The sequence below is a fragment of the Danio rerio genome, chromosome 2, assembly GCF_052040795.2.
Source record: "Danio rerio strain M-AB ecotype USA chromosome 2, GRCz13ab, whole genome shotgun sequence".
NCBI lineage: Eukaryota > Metazoa > Chordata > Actinopteri > Cypriniformes > Danionidae > Danio > Danio rerio.
The window spans coordinates 2,479,543-2,500,940 of NC_141022.1; the positions used below are offsets into that span (position 1 = coordinate 2,479,543).

At 38.7% G+C, this 21,398-nt stretch overlaps 2 protein-coding genes across 6 annotated transcripts; both read left to right on the top strand.

Moving 5' to 3' along the window:
- Positions 1-773: 773 nt before the first annotated feature.
- On the top strand, positions 774-7,480 carry exosc4 (exosome component 4). 2 transcript variants are annotated; one of them, NM_200739.4, is given in 3 exon segments: positions 774-997; positions 3,104-3,310; positions 6,294-7,480. In NM_200739.4, coding segments are annotated over 3 exon segments (738 nt in total). In that variant the 5' UTR covers positions 774-826; the 3' UTR covers positions 6,654-7,480.
- Positions 7,481-8,868: 1,388 nt separating this feature from the next.
- Positions 8,869-18,098, top strand: bcl10 (BCL10 immune signaling adaptor). Of its 4 annotated transcripts, none has more exons than XM_087240325.1 (5): positions 8,869-9,098; positions 11,668-11,770; positions 11,897-12,185; positions 13,861-16,433; positions 17,452-18,098. In XM_087240325.1, exons 2-4 carry the CDS (start codon positions 11,747-11,749, stop codon positions 14,244-14,246), a joined length of 699 nt encoding a protein of 232 aa, XP_087096451.1. In that variant the 5' UTR covers positions 8,869-9,098; positions 11,668-11,746; the 3' UTR covers positions 14,247-16,433; positions 17,452-18,098. The 4 variants fall into 4 exon arrangements, with proteins under 4 accessions (XP_087096451.1, XP_087096450.1, XP_087096449.1 ...); XM_087240324.1 differs by lacking the exon at positions 11,668-11,770 and having other exon boundaries at positions 13,861-14,798; positions 14,966-16,433; XM_087240323.1 differs by lacking the exon at positions 11,668-11,770.
- The last annotated feature ends 3,300 nt before the right edge of the window (positions 18,099-21,398 follow it).

Genomic DNA, 21,398 nt, shown 5'->3' on the forward strand with positions numbered 1-21,398 from the left:
ATACCACCGTGCTGATTAAGACTGGAGGATGATGATTCTATGAGGGAAACTGCTGTATTAAAGTCCCTGTAAAATCAAAATAGGCTATAATGCACAGCTAGTGTTTTCCCCCTACCGATAAACTTCTGGTCAAATGTTAATGTGACTATTTTAAATTTCATACGGTTCCTTTTACAGCATCGATGTTGTAATGTCATTAAAATATAACTGGTTAAACATATTTAAGCATTCGTTTAGTTGTTGAAGCCTAAAATGAGATTAAAAAGCTGACAAATCAAACGCTGTCGGGAGCAGCAGGCGAGCGCAGAAACTCCATTATAAATCCTGGAGTAAAATAAAAGTCCCTATAAAGACTACAGAACAATGGTATTTTAATGCATTGTTTCTTGTTCATTCTGAGACCCAGTTTATATCGTAAATCATTATAATTGATTTTTTTAAGGAAAACAGATCTTAAACGCTGCTATTTTGTTACTGCAGTTCATTGGAAGCGCTTGAACTGGGTTACTAAAAATTAAAAGTCCTCCTGCATGTACACTATTAAAGGTGTTAGTGTGAATATGTTAGTCTTAATGTGCTTTAAAACAACAATAAGAAGCTAAATATTCAAAGATTGGGTTTAACATAAGTGAGCTGATTCTGCCATCTAGAGAACAACCTAAAATATGAGGATTACTCGCATTAGTGAGAACTCAAATTAGTCCAGCAGATGGCGGTAGAAGATACACAAGGAAAGCAAAATCCACAGCAGAAGAAGACCTGTGCAGAACAAGAAGAAGAAGAAGTTCATCACACACACGCGTTTTCAGTTAATAAGCGGAGAGATATGGCGGGTCTGGAGCTGCTGTCGGATCAGGGTTACCGGCTTGACGGACGGAAAGCGACCGAGCTGCGGAAGGTGCAGGCCCGCATGAGTGTGTTCGCGCAGGCCGACGGGTCTGCTTATCTGGAGCAGGGCAACACTAAAGCTCTGGCCGTGGTGTATGGGCCACATGAGGTGTGTGTGTGTGTGATGTCTTGGGTATGATAACGTTACAGGTATTACAATGATATGGTGAATTATGAGGACATGCTAATAATAAAATGCGACACACATAAATCTCTTTTTTTATTGAATAACGTTACAAGAATAATAAAATCACTGCATTGAAGAAAAAATACAATAACAAAAAAATAAGAAAGGAGAGAGAGAAATAAAATACACAGCATCAATCATTAAGAAAAAAAGATTGTCATAAGCTTTAAGAAACTTATTATTATTAATAAGCTTAAGAGATTCAATATTGTACGAAATTTCAACAAGGAAAGTATTAAAAATAGGTATTGTTTATATAAACTTATTTTTCGTGTATAAAAAATTTACAGTGTAACACAAAAAACCAAGTGTGCCGCAAGCCTGCGTTTGAGTGAAGGTCTCGGCCGTTAGATCGCCCCCTGGGGGCTGGCTGCAGTACAAGTCATAAAGCCCGCCTCCTCCGTGTTAATGAAGGAGACTTGAGCCCAAATAAAAAAAATTATTACACTTGCAATAAAATGTCCCGAAAGATGGTTCTGGTGGATTAAGGCACTGGTTATTGTGCTGAAATAGGTGCAGATCTTCATTTTTGTAAACAGTTTGTTTTTAGCAGTAATTTAATGCTGGGCGTGTCATCGTGATTGACAGCTGTGATTGACAGTTTCTCAAAGCAGCGCGTCTGAGCTTCGGCAGGAGACTGAAGTAGACTGAAATGTTATTATTCGATTTCTGTGTTATTTTACCATGACAAAATGAGTTCAGCAGTAAACTATAGTTTCTGACATACATGATCCTGGTGGAACACTGTTTATTCGCTAAGTTCAGGGCTTTTTTCGGGCTTTATTAGTTTGCTGATACACGCCTAGCCACCCAGATAGCAAAACACAGTTCCGGCAAGATTCTCGCCTGCCGGAGACTTATCTCTTAGAGCTCAGACTGACTAATGTTACCTCTGCTGGACCTACTCCGGATGCCTGGACTCACTACCCAATTCCAGCCCGAGTCAATCGAGCCAGATGCGGCGGCCGAGCGAGCCATCGCTGCCGCATGTGAGCCGGAATCAGCCCGCGACACCGCGAGTAAGTTATGTGTTGCGGCCTGGAGCTGGCGCGATTGAATATATAAAACCCTCATATTTGTTAACGTTATTACATCCATTTGTGTTGATATGACAGCAAACGCACGCTGAGCAGTTCGGGGGGCGTGGTTGATTTTACATAAAGCGTTTGATTGGAAGCTCGACTCCGCTCATTTTCGCGGCTCCTCCTCTGGCTCCATCAGACAGTCCTTCTGCGCATGTCTGGCTCCAATTTCAGCAGTCTTTTGCGACAGTTTGTGCCCGTCAAGCAGGCGTTTTGCCCTCAAGGCGTTCAATGGGAAAAAGGGCTGTCACGTCGTCCATATTTTTTACAGTCATTGCAAAAAACACATAAATCTCACAGACATCATCAGAATGTATTATGATGTATTTAACCAATAACTGTATACCCTGCTGAAAAATCCAGCTTAAACCAGCCTAGGATAATTGGCTGGATTTAGCTGGCCGACCAGGCTGGTTTTAGTGGGTTTTTGGCCACTTCCAGCCATTTCCAGCCTGGTCTTAGCTAGGGCTGCTCGATTTTGGAAAAAATCATAATCACGATTATTTTGGTCATAATTGTAATCACGATTATTCAAAACGATTATCAGTTGAAGTCAAAATTATTAGCACTTTATCCTAGGCTGGTTCAAGCTGGATTTTTCAGCAGGACTATATATGAAACTGGGAATATTTTCTCTGTCAGTGGTCAGAATGTCAGTGGTATCTCATTTGTTATTATTTTTAAAATAAATTAAAACAAGAACAACACATTTCCGTATGTTTTTAAGTATTCGTGGATTCAATATAATAATATAATTCTTAATAAGTTAAACTGTCTAATATAATTGATTGAAATGGTGCTGTGAATAAAAGACAATAATTATTACAAAACACTCAGGCCAGAATCTCTGCGGTAACGTTGTCCAACGTGTCGGTTATGTGTAACATCCAATATTTTATCATCGTTTACCTGAATAACATGTTGGAGTTCATCTTTGTCCCTGTAGATTCGAGGCTCTCGCAGTAAATCCTTGCATGATCGTGCCATCATCAACTGTCAGTACAGCATGGCCACGTTCAGCACGGCTGAGAGGAAGAGACGTCCACACGGAGACCGGAAGTCCAGCGAGATGAGCCTCCACCTCAAACAGACCTTTGAGGCTGCGGTGCTCACTGAGCTCTACCCACGCTCACAAATCGACATCTACGTCAAGGTACATGGACTTCTATACATTCATGCCGTTTATCATCCATCCACTCACCTGCCCAATTTTGCATCCACCAATCTCTGCATCAGTCGTTGATCTATTCTTAAATGCCCCCATGCATCTGTGCTTTCATTCATCCATCACCGTAAATCATATTGTATATTGATACTGAGTGCACTTTGGATGTTTTTAAAAACGTATACCAAATCATCCACACATGCATCCATCTGTACATCCATCCATGCATGAGTTAATTCACATATTTGTACACATCTTAACATCCAGTGATCCATGCATGAATCGATCCGTCCATCATCATTCAAGCACATCCGTCCAAGCCTTTATCTGTTCATCCACTCATCCATCTGCTCAGTTGGTCATCTGTCCAACCATACATCTTCCCTGGATTCTATCTGCAAATTCATCCATCCACCCACACCACTATCAATCCATGCATTTAATCAGCTATCAATCCATGCATCCACCCAGTTATCCATCCCTTCATGCATCCGCCCAACTATCTATCCATTCATCCATCCACCCACCCAACCATAAAATCACCAAACTATCAATCCTACCCTTCATCTACCCACCCAACAGTCCATCCACCCACCCAACAATCCATTCATGCATCCATCCACCCAACAGTCGATCCAACCATTCATCCACCCAACTGTCCATGCATCCACATAAATATCCATCCATCCATGTATACACCCCACTGTCAATCAACTCATCCACCCACTCAACAGTCCATCCATGCACCCACCCAACTATCCATCCATCCATCCATCCACCCAACTATCGATCCAACCATTCATCCACCCAATTAATTATCCATCCATGCATTTACCCACCCAACAGTCCATCCATCTTTGCATTCACCCAACTATTCATTCATCCATTCATTCATTCCCCATCCATCCACATACCCAACTATCCATCTATTCATCCATCCACCCAACTATCCATCCACGCACCCAGTTATCCATCCGTCTACCCACCCAACTCCATTCATGCACCTACCCAACTATCCATCCATCCATCCACCCAAATCTATTCGTGCACCCCACCCAACCATTCATCCATCCGACTTTCCATTATCCATCCGACTATCCATCATCCGTCCCACTATTCATCCATCCAACCACCAACTTTCCATCCCACCAACCACCTAACTCCATCCATGCACCCACCCAACTATCCATCCATCCAGCATACACCCACCTACCCATCCATCCACATACACAACTATCCATCTATCCATCCATCCACGCTCCCAATTATTCATCCATCCACCCACCTAACTCTATTCATACACCCACCGAACTATCCAACTATCCACCAACCCAAATCCATTTGTGCACCCACCCAACTATCCATACATCCCATCCATTCGACTATTCATCCATCCATCTGACTATTCATCCATCCATCCACCCGACTATTTATCCATTTATCCACCCGACTATTCATCCATCCATCCATCCAACTATTCATCCATCCATCCATCCACTCGACTATTCATCCATTTATCCACCCGACTATTCATCCATCCATCCATCCATCTGACTATTCATCTATCCATCCATCCGTCCATCCACCCGACTATTCATCCATTTATCCACCCGACTATTCATCCATCCATCCATCCATCCATCCACCCAACTATTCATCCCAACATCCAACTAACTCCATCCATGCACTCACCCAACTATCCATCCATCTATCTATCCGTCTATCCATTCAACTACCCATCCATCCATCTCTGCATCCATCCACCCAACTATCCATCCACACACCCACCCAACTATCCATTCACCCATCCAACTTCATTCATGCACCCACCCAACTATACATCCATCCACCCAACTATACATCCATCCATCTATCCATCCATCCACCCAACTATCAATCCAACCACCCATGGACCCACCCAACTATCCATCATACATACATCCATCTATCTTTGCATTCCTCCACCCAACTACCCATCCATCCAACCATCCATCCACCCACGCACCCAACTATCCATCCATCTACCCAACGCTATTCATGCACCCACCCAGCTATCCATCCATCCATGCAACTATCCATTCATCCACGCACTCACCCAACTATCCATCCATCTACCCAACACTATTCATGCACCCACCCAACTATCCACCCATCCATGCAACTATCCATCCACCCACGCACCCAACTATCCATCCATCTACCCAACGCTATTCATGCACCCACCCAGCTATCCATCCATCCATGCAACTATCCATTCATCCACGCACTCACCCAACTATCCATCCATCTACCCAACACTATTCATGCACCCACCCAACTATCCACCCATCCATGCAACTATCCATCCACCCACGCACCCAACTATCCATCCATCTACCCAACGCTATTCATGCACCCACCCAGCTATCCATCCATCCATGCAACTATCCATTCATCCACGCACTCACCCAACTATCCATCCATCTACCCAACACTATTCATGCACCCACCCAACTATCCACCCATCCATGCAACTATCCATCCACCCACGCACCTAACTATCCTCCATCTACCCAACGCTATTCATGCACCCACCCAACTATCCATCCATTCAACTATATATCCATCCACGCACCCACCCAACTATCCATCCATCCTAGCACCCACCCAACTATCTATCCATCTACCCAACGCTATTCCTGCACCCACCCAACTATCCATCCATCCATGCAACTATTCATCCGTCCTCCACCCAATTACCCAGCCATCCACCCACAATCCATCAATCCATCCATCCATGCATGCATATTGGCTTTAAATTATTGTGATGATTTTTTTCTGTTGAACGTAAGAGCCAGATCAAACTATAACTCATATTATAACAGTAGCAGTACATGACAAGATTCCAAAGACACTTTAAATACTATTACAATTCACATTACATGTAACTGACTACAACAGCACCATGTCTTTGATTTGTCCTGCGCTGTAGATCCTGCAGGCGGACGGTGGAAACTACAGCGCGTGTGTCAATGCCGCTACATTGGCTCTAGTGGACGCTGGGATCCCCATGCGCGATTATGTGTGTGCGTGCAGCGCTGGGTTTGTGGAGGACACCCCGCTGGCAGATCTGTGTCATGCAGAGGAGAGCGGTGGAGGAACAGCGCTGGCTCTGGCTTTGCTGCCTCGTAGTGGAAATATTGCCCTGTTGCAAATGGACGCCCGGCTCCATCAGGACCACCTGGACACACTGATGGAGGCGGCCATGACGGCGTGCAAAGAGTTCAGTAAAGTTCTAGACAGTGTCGTACGGCAGCATCTAGAGGAGGTTTCAGATCTGACCAGAGATTGAGATGGAGATTTAATGGACATCTATGGAGTCAGATCAGTGTCAAAAATAATACATTTACAAAATATAATTCGCTTAAATATGATTCAGAAATACACAAATCCAATTCATTTGGTGAAAATATTTCTGATATTTACTGGTGAATTCATGAACTGTGTGTTGTGTTTATGAATAGTGTTTTGATTTTATGAATTGGATTATGTAATTGTGAATTGTGATGTATGAACTTTTAGTAAATTAATTATTTTTGAGACTGATCTGACTCCATAGGAAATGCTTTATTAATTTGTTATTCATTTAATCTTTGAAGCATGCACTTGGACTAAAAAAAACAACAACAGATTTGATCGACATGTATGGAGTTAGATCAGTCTCAGAAATAACACATTTACAAAATATAATTCGCAAGTTTAAATATAATTAAAAAATACACAAATCCAGTTCATTTGGCGAAAATATTTATGATTTTTACTTGTGAATCTATAAACTGTGTGTTGTATTTATGAATTGTGTTTTGAATTTACGAACTTAATTTAATAAATGTGAATTGCGCTATGCATGTATGAATTTCATTTCATAAATGTATTATTTTTGAGACTGATCTGACTCCATAGGAAATGCTTTAGTCATTTATTCTTCATTTTAGTGTCTGAAGCATGCGCTTGAACTGAAAAACACACAGAATTGATCGACACAGAAAAAAATAAGTTTGTATATCAGCTTATCCAGAAGAAATGCCACCTAAAAAGCGCTGAACACATTTTGTTATAATAATGTCCTCTGTTGTGAGAGAGTTGTAATAAAACAATGGTATGTTTTTAACAAATGAACACTTTTCCTTTTGTGTTTTATCAAATCAGCCATGATTTAATCAGATTTAGTACTCTTAATAAACAGTGGGGATCGAAAGTTTGGGCGCCCCAGGTAAAAATTTGAATTAATGTGCATAAAGAAGCCACGACAAGATGGAAAAATCTCCAAAAGGCTTTAAATTACAGATTAGACATTTTTTTTAATGTCAAAAAGTTAAACTTTATTTCCATCATTTACACTTTCAAATTAACAGAAAATAAAAAAAACCTTTTAGGAACGTTCTCTGTAGGTTTTTTTATTTTATTTTTTTGGTAACCAAAATATAACCTTCCCAGAACGTTCCCTGCAGGCTATTTTCGATGGTTATTTTATTACCTACAGATAACCTTCCCAGAACATTCCCTCTAGGTTTTTTTAGGGTTTTTTTTCATAACCTTGAGATAACCTTCCCAGAACGTTCATTGTAGGTTAATTTTTGGGATTTATTTTATAACCAAAAGAGAACCTTCTCAGAACGTTTTTTTTGTAGATTATAATATCTTGAACTGCCGCCTTTGGCAAGTATCACAGCTTGTAAATGTTTTTTTGTACAATTTTAAGTTTACAGTTTACATTTCAGATATAACTTTTTTTCAAATGTTACACTCTAAAAAAAACCTTGAGTTATTTAACCCAATAATTAAGTTAAACATATTTGGTGCTTTGTTGGGTTATTTTAACCTTTATTATGTTATTTAATAGTAACTCAACCAGTTGGGTTAAATAGTGCATTGTTGGGTTATTTTTAACCTTTATTATGTTATTTATTAGTAACTCAACCAGTTGGGTTAAATAGTATGTGCTTTGTTGGGTTATTTATATCATAACTCAACCAGTTGGGTTAGAATTTTTAATTTTAACAGTCAACTGATTTAACTGACACAGAACAGCTGCATTAATATGTGCGCTTAATGTTGTTTTTGCATTCTAAAGTTTATTTAAGCTCTTAACGCAATAATATTGTTGTCTTTAGCACCCAGCGGAGACATTTATTTATTTACACTATCATAATTATAAAATTAATAGTAGTAATAGTAATAGAGTAATACCAGAATGAAAAAAAAAACATTTATTTAAAATAACCCAATGCATTAAGTTAAAATACCCCATAGTTGGGTTTAATGTTGGGGTATTTTTAACCCAACTATTTTATCAGAGTATGAAAAATGCACAAATACAATCCCAATACAGTAAAAAGAAGTAAATGGGAAAACACATGTAGGGGTTTATACATCATCACAAATTAAAGGAAAATATTACATAATTTACAAATTTTACAAGTTCTCCCGTGTAAAATGATGACGTGATGCTGGGTTATGGCGTCATTCACAGAAAGTATGTAGGCTATCAATAAGGAAGTTAAAGCGCCGGTAGTTCCCCTTTACTATATGAGAACTACGAGTGGATCCAACGTGTGCTAACAAGTTCGTGTCTGGACATTTTGGCTGATTTCTGGTCGCCGATGTGGAATTTGAAGCACCGTTTTCTTACCGGAGCGAGTTAAAAACTGAACAGTAGTGAAAAACAACACGACGAAAAGAGAGGATGGATGTTACTCACCTGACGGAGGACGAAATGGCCGATATAAAGAAGGAAGTGAGTAAAACGAAACAAAACGCGTTAATGAAATCGAGAATCTATTAATCAGATAATGCCTACGTTAAAAGTAGAAGTGAAAGCGCTGAGGGGCACTGACCACAAACCTGATCGATGCAACCAAACGTTTATCAGGTGTAAAAATCTGAAAGCAAATGATTTCTAAATGAGTTCGTCAAGTTTTTATACTCCGACTTCACTTTATTAGAGTGTGAACTGCTTTATGAAGTACCTAAGACGAGCATATTAATCATATTGGTCTACGAGATTAAATAAACCCACATTAAAACATACTACAGTGGGCTAATTCTGGCAAATGTTAGTGTTTATGAACAATGCTAAAGTAGGCTAACGTTACTTGAATTATTCTGTTGTAATGTTGTTGTTGTTGTTATGGTAATACAACAGTATAAACATGTCACAATACTGTAATACATACAACAGTTTACACTTAATAGTAGCTTACAATACTAATGTAACACTAATAATACACTGCTAACGTATACTACAGTATTTATAACAGCTTATGAGTTCAATATTGATAAGTAACATTCATTTATAAAGAGTTCACTGAAGAGTTTAATACACTTAACTATAGTATAGTTCAAAAACATTACTTTTCCAGCATATGTTTTACGCAGCGGATGCCCTTCCAGTACTGGGAATTTTATATATATATATATATATATATATATATATATATATATATATATATATATATATATATAAATATATATTTATTTTTTTCCTTCAGCTTAGTCTCTATTTCAGAGGTCGCCACAGCGGAATGAACCGGCAACTTTTCCAGCACGTTTCACGCAGCGGATGTCCTTCCAGTATTGGGAAACTTATATATATATATATATATATATATATATATATATATATATATATATATATATATATATATATATATATATATATATATACAGTTGAAGTCAGAATTATTAGCCCCCTTAATTATTAGGGCCCCTGTTTATTTTTTTCCCAATTTCTGTTTAATGAAGGGAAGATTGTTTCATCACATTTCTAAACATAATAGTTTTAAAAACTTATTTCTAATAACGAATTTATTTTCTCTTTGATGACAGTAAATAATATTTTAATTAATATTTTTCAAGACACTTCTATACAGCTTAAAGTGACATTTAAAGGCTTAACTAGGTTGATGAGGTGAATTTTAAGGTGAAGGTAATTTTGTCCCAAAATGTTTTTTAAAAAATTAATAACTGCTTTTAATCTTGCCAAAATAAAATAAATAAGACTTTCTCTAGAAGAAAAATATTATCAGACATACTGTGAAAATTTCCTTGCTCTGTTAAACATCATTTGGGAAATATTTAAAAAAATAAAATAAAATCAAAAGGTGGCTAATAATTCTGACTTAAACTGTATGTATATATATATATATATATATATATATATATATATATATATATATATATATATATATATATATATATATAATGTATATGTGTGTGTGTGTGTGTATTCTTTTTAAATACTATATATAACTATTGCACTTCAATACACTACAGTTTACAAATTTATAATAGCGTATTATACCAATAATACACTGCTAACGTATACTACTGTATTTATTACAGATTATAAGTTTAATGTTGATAAGCAGCATTCATTACAAAGAGTTTGCTATACCGTTTAATATACGGTTCAAAAACACTATTTACTAAATATATTTATTTATATAAATTTAATTAATTCATTTTCCTTCGGCTTAGTCTCTATTTCAGAGGTCACCACAGCGGAATGAACCGCCAACTATACTATGGATACCCTTCCAGCCCCAACCCAGTACTGGGAAACTATTTATATACATTTATTTTATATTATATATATATATATATATATATATATATATATATATATATATATATATATATATATATATATATATATATATATATATATATATATATATAGTTCAATACACTTTACTATAGTATGGTTCAAAAACACTATTTGCTATATATATATTTATATATATTATTTTACTATATATATTATAGTAAAATATTATATTATATTAAACATAAAAAATAATTATCTTTTATTAACTTATCAGATATTTATTCAGTAGGCAGACGCTTTTAATAAACACTACAATTCAACAGAGAGTAGCAGTATTTAAATGATATGTAAAGCACAAGCCTACCAGTCAAATGCATTCATTCATTCATTCATTCATTCATTCATTCATTCATTCATTCATTCATTTATTTATTTATTTATTTATTTATTTATCTTTGTTGAATAAGAGAAATCACACTAATCTCTGATCAAATCTCTGACACATGCCCAATCATTTTTGCCAGTCTTAAATGTTCCCTGCTTCAAAAATACTGATATATAATAGCCTCCCTGCAAAGCTCCCTGAAAAACTATGAGCTATTGGGCTTAGTGTTTTAAATGCAAAGTGTGGTCATTTCACATGTTTAATTGATTTAGTAATATAGGTTTATTGATAAATAAAATGTATTTATCAATTTTTTTTGAAAGCATCTTCACTTTACAGCATTTTTACACAAGTGCCTAAAACTTTGAACAGCTTTGCTGGTAGGTTTGTGGAAGTATCTTCAAGATGAGCCAGAGTTCTTCTTAACTGAGTTGTCCATCAGACAGACTGGATGATGATCAGATCATCTCTGAAAGTAAACTCACTGTTGAATTACAATTAATGATCAAAATAATGTCTAACTATTTCAATCTGCCACTAGCCTAAGACTTTTGCACAGTATTGTCAGTGTGTAATCATTAGTTCTTGTCTGTCATCGTAGGCCATAGAAAGGTTGCGACCGTACCTAGTGGATAAGATCATCGCCGACCGTCACTTTGATTATCTGCGCTCGAAGAAGATCCTGACCAGGGAAGACACGGAGGAGATCAGCTGCAGGACCACCAGAGGGAAACGCACCAGCAAACTGCTGGACATCCTGGCAGAAAACCCTCGCGGCCTGGACATGCTCATCGAGTCCATCAAATGGGGCCGAACGCTCAACTTTATCATCGCCAGGATCACAGACGAGGTGCAGCGGGTCAAAAACGAGCGCCTGGAGGCTTTAAAAGGTAACTTGAGATCACTCGTTACAGGGTTAAAAAGCTTTTCTTATTCCGCTGAGACCTGCTTGCAGCTTGTGTTGACAAATCCACTAGAGGGCGCCATCTACATTTTTGCAAATCTCAAATATGTGACTGAGCTATTTTTTCTCATACATGTCATTTATGTGAGAAGCTGATCAGCTTGTTGGGCATAATATATTACTGACCCATACACCTCCTCCCCAAACTCAACGATAGTGTTTTTAGATGCAAACGAGTAGAGAAAAGAGCATTGCTGGAACATTCTTTTACCATGGTTTTACATTGCTTATTTGTTTTTTACAAATAAAAAGTCTGCTCCACGCCCCAAGTATGACACTGTACGAGGTAAGCTGCAGAGCAAACTGACCACTCTGGAAAAGTTGTCTATATTGAGATGTTGTTTAAGCTGTTTTTGTGGCATTTATCTATTAACAACCATGCAAAATCGATGTTATCGTTGATAATGTGTCCCTGTAAATCTTTATGCTGTAAATCTTTAAAAGGAACCAAAGTCGGCAGCATAACACCACCATGTAGTGTTCATTTTACCTAGAAAATGCTGGCAAGCACATGCAAAGGCACTTTTTGTGGTTTCCCAAAATATAGCCCTAGCCACATATTCACAATAAACACATATTGGGTGATATGTTTAGGATAAAGTACACCCAGGAGGTTGTTATCACAGAATACATCCCAAGAGGCTTTATCGGCAGTCTGACGTGAAGCCGAGCCCTGCTGTATAACACTAAAGGGTTTTTTCTGCGAAAACAACCATCCTGGATTTACTTTATCCTGCTTATTACATTGCTACTTGCCCCAAAATAGACACATAACATTGTATTGAGCTGTAATATTTTATTAATTCGTTAATTAAACGCAAAGCGGACAAAAATGAAAACAGCAGATGGAGTATACACTAACCTGTGCATTATTCAGACACTAGATGGCGGCAAACAGTCAAAAACACAAAGCTGACAGAAACAGCTGATGGAGTATACACTAACCTGCGCATTATTCAGACACTAGATGGCGCCAAACATTCAAAAACACAAAGCTGACAGAAACAGCTGATGGAGTATACACTAACCTGCGCATTATTCAGACACTGGATGAAGACAAACAGTCAAAAACACAAAGCTGACAGAAACTAAAACAGCTGATGGAGTATACACTAACCTGCGCATTATTCAGTCACAAGATGGCGCCAAACAGTCAAAAACACAAAGCTGACAGAAACTAAAACAGCTGATGGAGTATACACTAACCTGCGCATTATTTAGACACTAGATGGCGCCAAACAGTCAAGAACGCAAAGCTGAGAGAAACAAAACTGGCTGAATGGAGCATATACTAACCTACATATGATTTATTCACAAGACAACACTAAACAGTCAAGAACTGTTGCGTAATACACAAGCAGATACATTCTCAGTTCCTGGATGAGCCTGTGTTATTTAGCGGTTGTTATCTGAGAATAACACACCCTGGAATATCACAACTGACCAATCACAATCGAGTATTCCAGACAGCAGTGTAATAAATATTGTAATCGTGATATGTGATGACTTGTATAATGATTTCAGATTTTTTTTTTGTCATTTCGCCCAGCCCTAGTTTCCATTCAGTTTATTTATGTATTTCATATTTTTACTTATTACAGCGGGGTCCAACTCGGCTTACCCGACCACAAAAGGAGCAACCAATGACTTCTCCAAAATGGACTCGGACTATGATAAATACTCCACTATGTGTTTACATCCCGAAGGCGAAGCCAGTTCCTCATCCTCTGTGGCGACGGGATCCTTTAACCTGCGCTACAGCTCCACTCGGGGGAACGAGGCTCTAATGGTGAGTGGAGGTTCGGGTACTATGAACGTCTCCAGCACATCATCGATCCTTCCTAAACCAGGAGACCCCGGAGCTCCAGCTCTGCCCGAGGAGATGGAAAACGACGAGCAAGACATGGACGGCGGCGTATGTAAAAGTGCTGGAAGTAGCGGAGATGCTAACTTCCAGCCGCTACGATCGCGCTCTTTGTCTCCGTAAACGTCATAGAGAAAACACCATCAGGGTGTGAATAGGCATTGGACGATAACCGGTTTCAGAGTTTACCGCGGTTTGGAAAAGTCTGTTTTAGAAACTGCTAAAATTTTATGTGATATCTGGTCAGCCCGTGATTCAGCAAACTATTTATTATAGTTTATAAGTTTACTAAGACAGCACGGTGGCGCAGTGGGTAGCATTCTCGCTAGCAAGAAGGTCTCTGGTTCGAGCCTTGGCTGGATCAGTTGGCATTTCTGTGTGGAGTTTGCATGTTCTCCCCATGTTCGTGCGGGTTTCCTCCGGGTGCTCCGGTTTCCCCCACTGTCCAAACACATGCGCTATAGGGGAATTGGGTAGGCTAAATTGTCCGTAGTGTGTTTGTGTGAATGAGAGTTTATGGGTGTTTCCCAGTGATGGGTTGCAGATGGAAGGGCATCCGCTGCATAAAACATATGCTGGATAAGTTGGCGGTTCATTCCACTGTGGTGACCCTTAATAAAGGGACAAAGCCGAAAAGAAAATGAATGAATGAATAATCCTTAGTGTAGTACAGGGGTGTCAAACTCAATTCCTGGAGGGCCGAAGCCCTGCACAGTTTAGTTCCAACCCTGCTCCAACACACTTACCTGTAGGTTTCAAACAAGCCTGAAGGACTCGATTAGTTTGATCAGGTGTGTTTAATTAGGGTTGGAACTAAACTGTGCAGAGCTGCGGCCCTCCAGGAACTGAGTTTGACACCTGTGGTGTAGTATGATAGTATTTTTTACTATTAATTACTATAGTATTTCATTCATGTGAGTTGCAACATTCTGTAAGTGACCAATCTTAACCATTACCTATATAGTTAAATATTTAAAAAGCAAAAATATTATTCAAATAAAATCACTGAATTTCTCTTCATATGATAAAGTGATGAATGTTTCAGGCGGCCATGTTTTGTCAGGTGTATTCAGTGGTGGAAAGAGTACTGAAAAATCATACTCAACTAAAAGTACCACTACTTGCCTAAAAATGTAGTGCGAGTAGAGTAAAAGTATCTAATGTAAATATTACTCAAAGTATAAGTAAAAAGTAGCCCTTTCAAAAGTACTCATGAGTAGTGAGTAGTGAGTATTACGCTGTAAAAAGCTGATACATTTATACGTAATTTGTAGATGTGTGTACACGTAACATTCTGTAGTGCCATTCTGTAGTGCCCAGCAGGCACAAAACGTCATGGGATGTTAATATTAGGTTAGATTTAGGTTGTGATGTCAAGTGACCAAAATTCAATGTCTAGCCAACGTCTAAAGATAACGTTATTTTGATGTCTAATAACAACGTTAAATGAGGTTGATATTTGGTTGATTTTAGGTTGTTAGAAAGTGACCAAAATCCAACGTCGAGCCAACATCTTAAACCAACATCATATTGACGTCTAATACTGATATTTGTTCATTAGGGATGGCAACCAAAATCCAACATCTGATAGACGTCATAGTGATAACGTTCACACAACTTCAAGCTGTGACATCATTAGACGTTGATATTTGGTTGGGTTTCGGTTGGACATTGACGTTGGTCTGACATTGAGTTCTGACGTCAACCCGATTTTCATTTTAACTTAATTCCCCTTTATTTGTATAGCGCTTTTACAATGTAAATTGTGTCAAAGTAGCTTTACATAGAAGATCATAGTAAATACCAAACAAAACGCAGCGTCCCCACGACATCCGCTTGTTAAGTGGTGACGTGTTTGTGACGTATGTATACTGTTTCCGGGTCCAAGTCGCCACTCATCTGAGTGGAGAAATCATTCGTTTATGATCACGTTTTATTCCTGTCAAACATTAAAGTTAATTTTACATAAAGTCATAGTGTACACAACAATCTCTGGACTTGCTGCATAACAAATACCAAAACTTTTAACAATTTATAAAAAAATAATCACTTTCAGGCCATTGGATATTAGGCACGGACATATATATATTACGATCGTGATTTTCGAAAGCCTTAAATCGCTTTGTAAACATTTATTATCACCATTTCATGAGTCTCCCCATTCAGTTGAATAGAGCGCTTGGACCCGGAAGCCGCTTCGCGTGACGTCACACTTAACAAGCGGATTGGGGTACAACGTCAATGTGATGTCATGTTGATGTCTTGTGCTTGCTGGGTGTTTAAGGCCATTTCGGTCCCCATACAGCAGGGGTGTCCAAACTTTTTGGGCCGAGGGCCAGATGCAAAAAAACAAACGTTGTCGCGGGCCAAATTTTACATACATCACACAGACACGCACATATATATATATATATATATATATATATATATATATATATATATATATATATATATAGTTGAAGTCAGAATTGTTAGCCCCCCTAAATTATAAGCCCCTGTTTATTTTTTCCCCAATTTCTGTTTAACGGAGAGTAGATTTTTTTTCCACACATTTCTAAACATATTAGTTTTAGTTACTCATTTCTAATAACTGATTTATTTTATCTTTGCCATAATGACAGTAAATAATATTTGACTAGATATTTTTAAGACACTTCTATACAGCTTAAAGTGACATTTAAAGGCTTAACTAGGTTAATCAAGTTAACTAGTCAAGTTAAGGTAATTAGGCAAGTTATTTTATAACAATGGTTTGTTCTGAAGACTTAAGGGGCTAATAATTTTGACCTTAAAATGGTTCATAAAAAAATTTAAACCGCTTTTTATTCTAGTCAAAATAAAACAAAAGTCTTTGTCCAAAAGAAAAAAATATTATCAGACATACTGTAAAAATGTCCTTGCTCTGTTAAACATCATTTGGGAAATATTTAAAAAATAATAAATAAATCAAAGAGGGGCTAATAATTCAGATTTCAACTGTGTGTAGATAGACAGACAGACAGACAGACAGACAGACAGATAGATAGATAGATAGATAGATAGATAGATAGATAGATAGATAGATAGATAGATAGATAGATAGATAGATAGATAGATAGATAGATAGATAGATAGATAGATAGATAGATAGATAGATCATAACAAGAACTGCTGCTTAATTGAATGCATGTAATAGCGACACCCGGTGGTTATTTATTGAATTACGTTCATTTTTGTATAGCGGGCCAGATTCTATTGATATTTATAAAAAGCCTCGCGGGCCGCCACAAAACTGATTGCGGGCCGCAGATGGCCCACGGGCCGTAGTTTGGACACGCCTGCCATACAGTAAACATCTGTCATCTTCTCATCAGTGACATCATCTAAACAGTCTCTGGGTCAACGCGTGTTAACATTTTGGACATTTTCTCGGACACTTTTAGTGCTTTCAAACAGTTTGCTGCATTTATAAATCGCACATGTGTTGAGGTAGTTCATCATGATGTGATTTACCTTCTATGTGTGATTTGATTGGACTCACAGGACTGATTATTCTAATCCTCATAGACAAGAAAAAATAAAGTAGTGACTGCAGAATGAGAGAAAGTAGAGTAAAAGTACAGATGCAGCGCTAAACATGTACTCAAGTGAGAGTAAAATACACATTTTTAAAACTACAATTCCTGAGAAAAAGTAATTAATTACTGTAATTTGAGTATTTGCAGTTAGTTACTTTACACCACTGCGTGTATTCATCATTTATCTTCATTAATTGATATGATAACATGATATAATCATACGGAAATTATTGAAAGACATATTTTTGATGCCTCGTGGTTTATTCATATTTTTTATATGTATTTTTAAAATGGTCACATCTCTTAAAATGTACATTTAAAAGAAAAAGACTGTATTTTGAAGGTCTTAAGAGTTTAAAACATGCTTTATGCGGGTTAAATGTGCTTAATTAATCATTATAAATCATTATAAATAACAGTTTCTTCTTTCGTCGTGTCTTTTGTTGTGTGTAAATATGGGAATGAAGTGTTCTTATAGTAAACAGAAAGATCTGTAAGTGTCTGATATTGTTTCTGTGATGCTGAAGTTGTTGTGGTTACGCAGAGTAGTGGTTGAGTTGTGGGTGGATTAATCCATTTGAGCTCAGCACACCATGCTGCGTACTCTGAGTAATAGCAGAAGTAAAATCAGTGCAGGGATGAGTAATTCGTATGTTGCTAGCTGCTGAAGCTGTTTTAGGTGTACAATAATATTCCTGAGCTCATGTTCCTCTTGAATAATTAGTATTGTCAATGGGGTGTATGCACACAGACTTGTAGTTTCAGTCAGCCAGCCCCAGAGCTTCCCAATAATATCCAGCTGCAGACCCACACGTTGCAGGCACACACAGTCTAGGCCAGGGGTGTCCAAACTCAGTCCTGGGGGGCCGGTGTCCTACAATAATAATAATAATAATGCATTTAAAATTATTTTTCCAGGACTATTTGGACATGAAGAATAGCATGGAAATACTATTTAAAGTAAATACTGTAGTGTTTTTGAACCATGCTATTGTAAAGTACTGTTGTGGTGATACTATAGTTCCTATGGGGATGAAACAAGTATAGTAATATGACACAATACTGTGGTTTTACAACTGTATGCTATATTATACTACAGTGTGTATTATACTTCCAGAGTGGGATCAGCGACTAGACCAGGGGTGTCAAACTGAATTACTGGAGGGCCGAAGCCCTGCACAGTTTAGTTTCAAACCTGCTCCAACACACTTACCTGTAGGTTTCAAACAAGCCTGAAGGACTCAATTAGTTTGATCAGGTGTGTTTAATTAGGGTGGGAACTAAACTGTGCAGAGCTGCGGCCCTCCAGGAACTGAGTTTGACACCTGTGGACTAGACCCTTCCTGGAGAGCTGCCTTCCTGCACATTTCAGTTGCTACCCTGACCAAACACAACTGTTTGTAATTATCAAGTGCTGCTTTAGGTACTATTAATTGGTTCAGGTGTGTTTGATCAGGGTTGGGACTGAATTCTGCAGGAAGGCAGCTCTCCAGGAAGGGTCTACTCCACAGGTGTCAAACTCAGTTCCTGGAGGGCCGCAGCTCTGCACAGTTTAGTTCCAACCCTAATTAAACACACCTGATCAAACTAATTGAGTCCTTCAGGGTTGTTTGAAACTTACAGGTAAGTGTGTTGGAGCAGGGTTGGAACTAAACTGTGCAGGGCTTCGGCCCTCCAGGAATTGAGTTTGACACCCCTGGTCTAGTCGCAGGGTTGGTGACCCCTGGACTAGACTTTTGTCAGGTAGTGTATACAAAATTCTAAGACAACAGGAGGGTTAATATACAGTAAAGTGTATCCACGTATTTTTTTTTTTAGATGTTGTTCAATCACACAGACCTGCACTCATAAAATGACGCCTTCTTTTGTCCTTAGCCTGTATTTTGTAACTTAAATTTTTTGTTTATGTTCGATCCATTTAAATCCACCTTAAAAGTGAGCTTTTGTTGGGACAACAGGAAGGAATTGTGTGGAACCCAGCATTATTTACAGTGTCACAGCAAAGCCCTGCTAAAAAATCTAGCTTAGGGCGCTTTCACACCTACACTTTTGTTTCGGAACGTGTCTCGATTGCCCAGTTAGCGCGGTTCGTTTGGCATATGTGAACAGGGCAATCGCGCTCTGTTCCGCGCCAAAGTAATCGCTTCGAGTACGCTTGAATGAGGTGGTCTCGGCTCGATTAAAACGAACCCTGGAGCGGTTCGATTACAGTGAGAAAGCGATCCGATCCGAGCGCGGTTATATCACAGTGTTTTATGGATATGTAATAGGCTTACGGCTATATGAAGAGAGCATTATGAGTAGGGCGGGAAGTTTCGCGAGTCTCCGCATGCCCGCAAACGAGTGATGATCTCCCGGTAATCTCGCGTCTCCCTCCCAGTCCTCATCGCGCACCCTTCTCACCCCTCCCCACCGCATCTCGCGCTCGCACACCCTGTCAATCACCACCAAACCACCACCTCACCTGACAGCTGAGCGGGACGCTGCAAAATAAACCCTGACAATGTGAGGAGAGTTTACTCGCACGTGACTTGTTTTAGCTCTTTTTGTGCGATTAGAAACTTTGCAGTGTGAAAGCGAACCGCTCCAAGAGCAAAGAGCAACAATGTAACAATCTCTGTTTCAGAACAACTGAATCCATTCACAGGTGTGAAAACAGCCTTAAACCAGTCTAGGCTGGTTTTAGCTGGTCGACCAGCCTGCTTTTAGAGGGATTTTGGCCATTTCCAGGCTGGTTCCCAGCCATTTCCAGCCTGGTTTTAGCTGGTCAGAATGGAAAATGACCAGCTAAAACCAGCTTCCAACCTGGCTAGGCTGGTCAAGCTAGTTTTAGCTGGTCACCTCCCAGCCTGACCAGCTAGGACCAGGCTGGAAATGGCTAGGAACCAGCCTGGAAATGGCCAAAACCCCTCTAAAACCAGGCTGGTCGACCAGCTAAAACCAGCCAACCAGCCTAGGCTGGTTTAAGCAGTTTTTTTCGGTAGGGAGAGCATAGAATCACCAAGAGGTGACACTCTAGTGCAATTTGGTAAACAGCCACTAGATGGCGCAACAGCCATTTTGCAATGAAAACTCCAATTGAACAACGGTATAAGTCTGTAATAAACTATTAAAAGTGCTGATGATTGTGATGGTAAGTGTTGTATTGTTGTCTTTCAGGTTATTGCGCTTTTTAAATAAATAAATAAATAAAAAACAAAGCAGCTGCTCGCCATCGCGACAGCAATAAGATCCAATGGACAGCCGATTGATTTCACTCCAAAATGGCGGAATGGCAGGGCTGTTGCTGGGCGCTGCTGCTGCAATGGAACGCTCTATTCAGCGTCACCTCTTGCTCTTTATTCACAGAATAAAAAAATGCAGGGTTCCACATAAAATACCTTCATATTTTTCCTACACAAATTAATTAAGCTCACATTTAGGGCAAATTTCAGTGGATTGAACATAAAAGAATTGTTGCAAAGCAAAGCAAAGGAGTTGTGCTGTTTCAAGTGCTTTGAACCAGCAACAAAAGTGATTTTTTGAGTTTAGTGAATGCGGCACAACCTGCTCTGAAAGGTGTTATCTGCAGTGCACACTTCATCTGATGAATTGAAACAATGTGACTTTATCTGATAAACTTCTGTCAGCTCTGGCTCCACCAGTCTGAAAAGTGGAAGACAGCAGCTTCAGTTCCTCAAATGTGGACACGCTGCGTGTGTGTGTGTGTGAGAGAGTC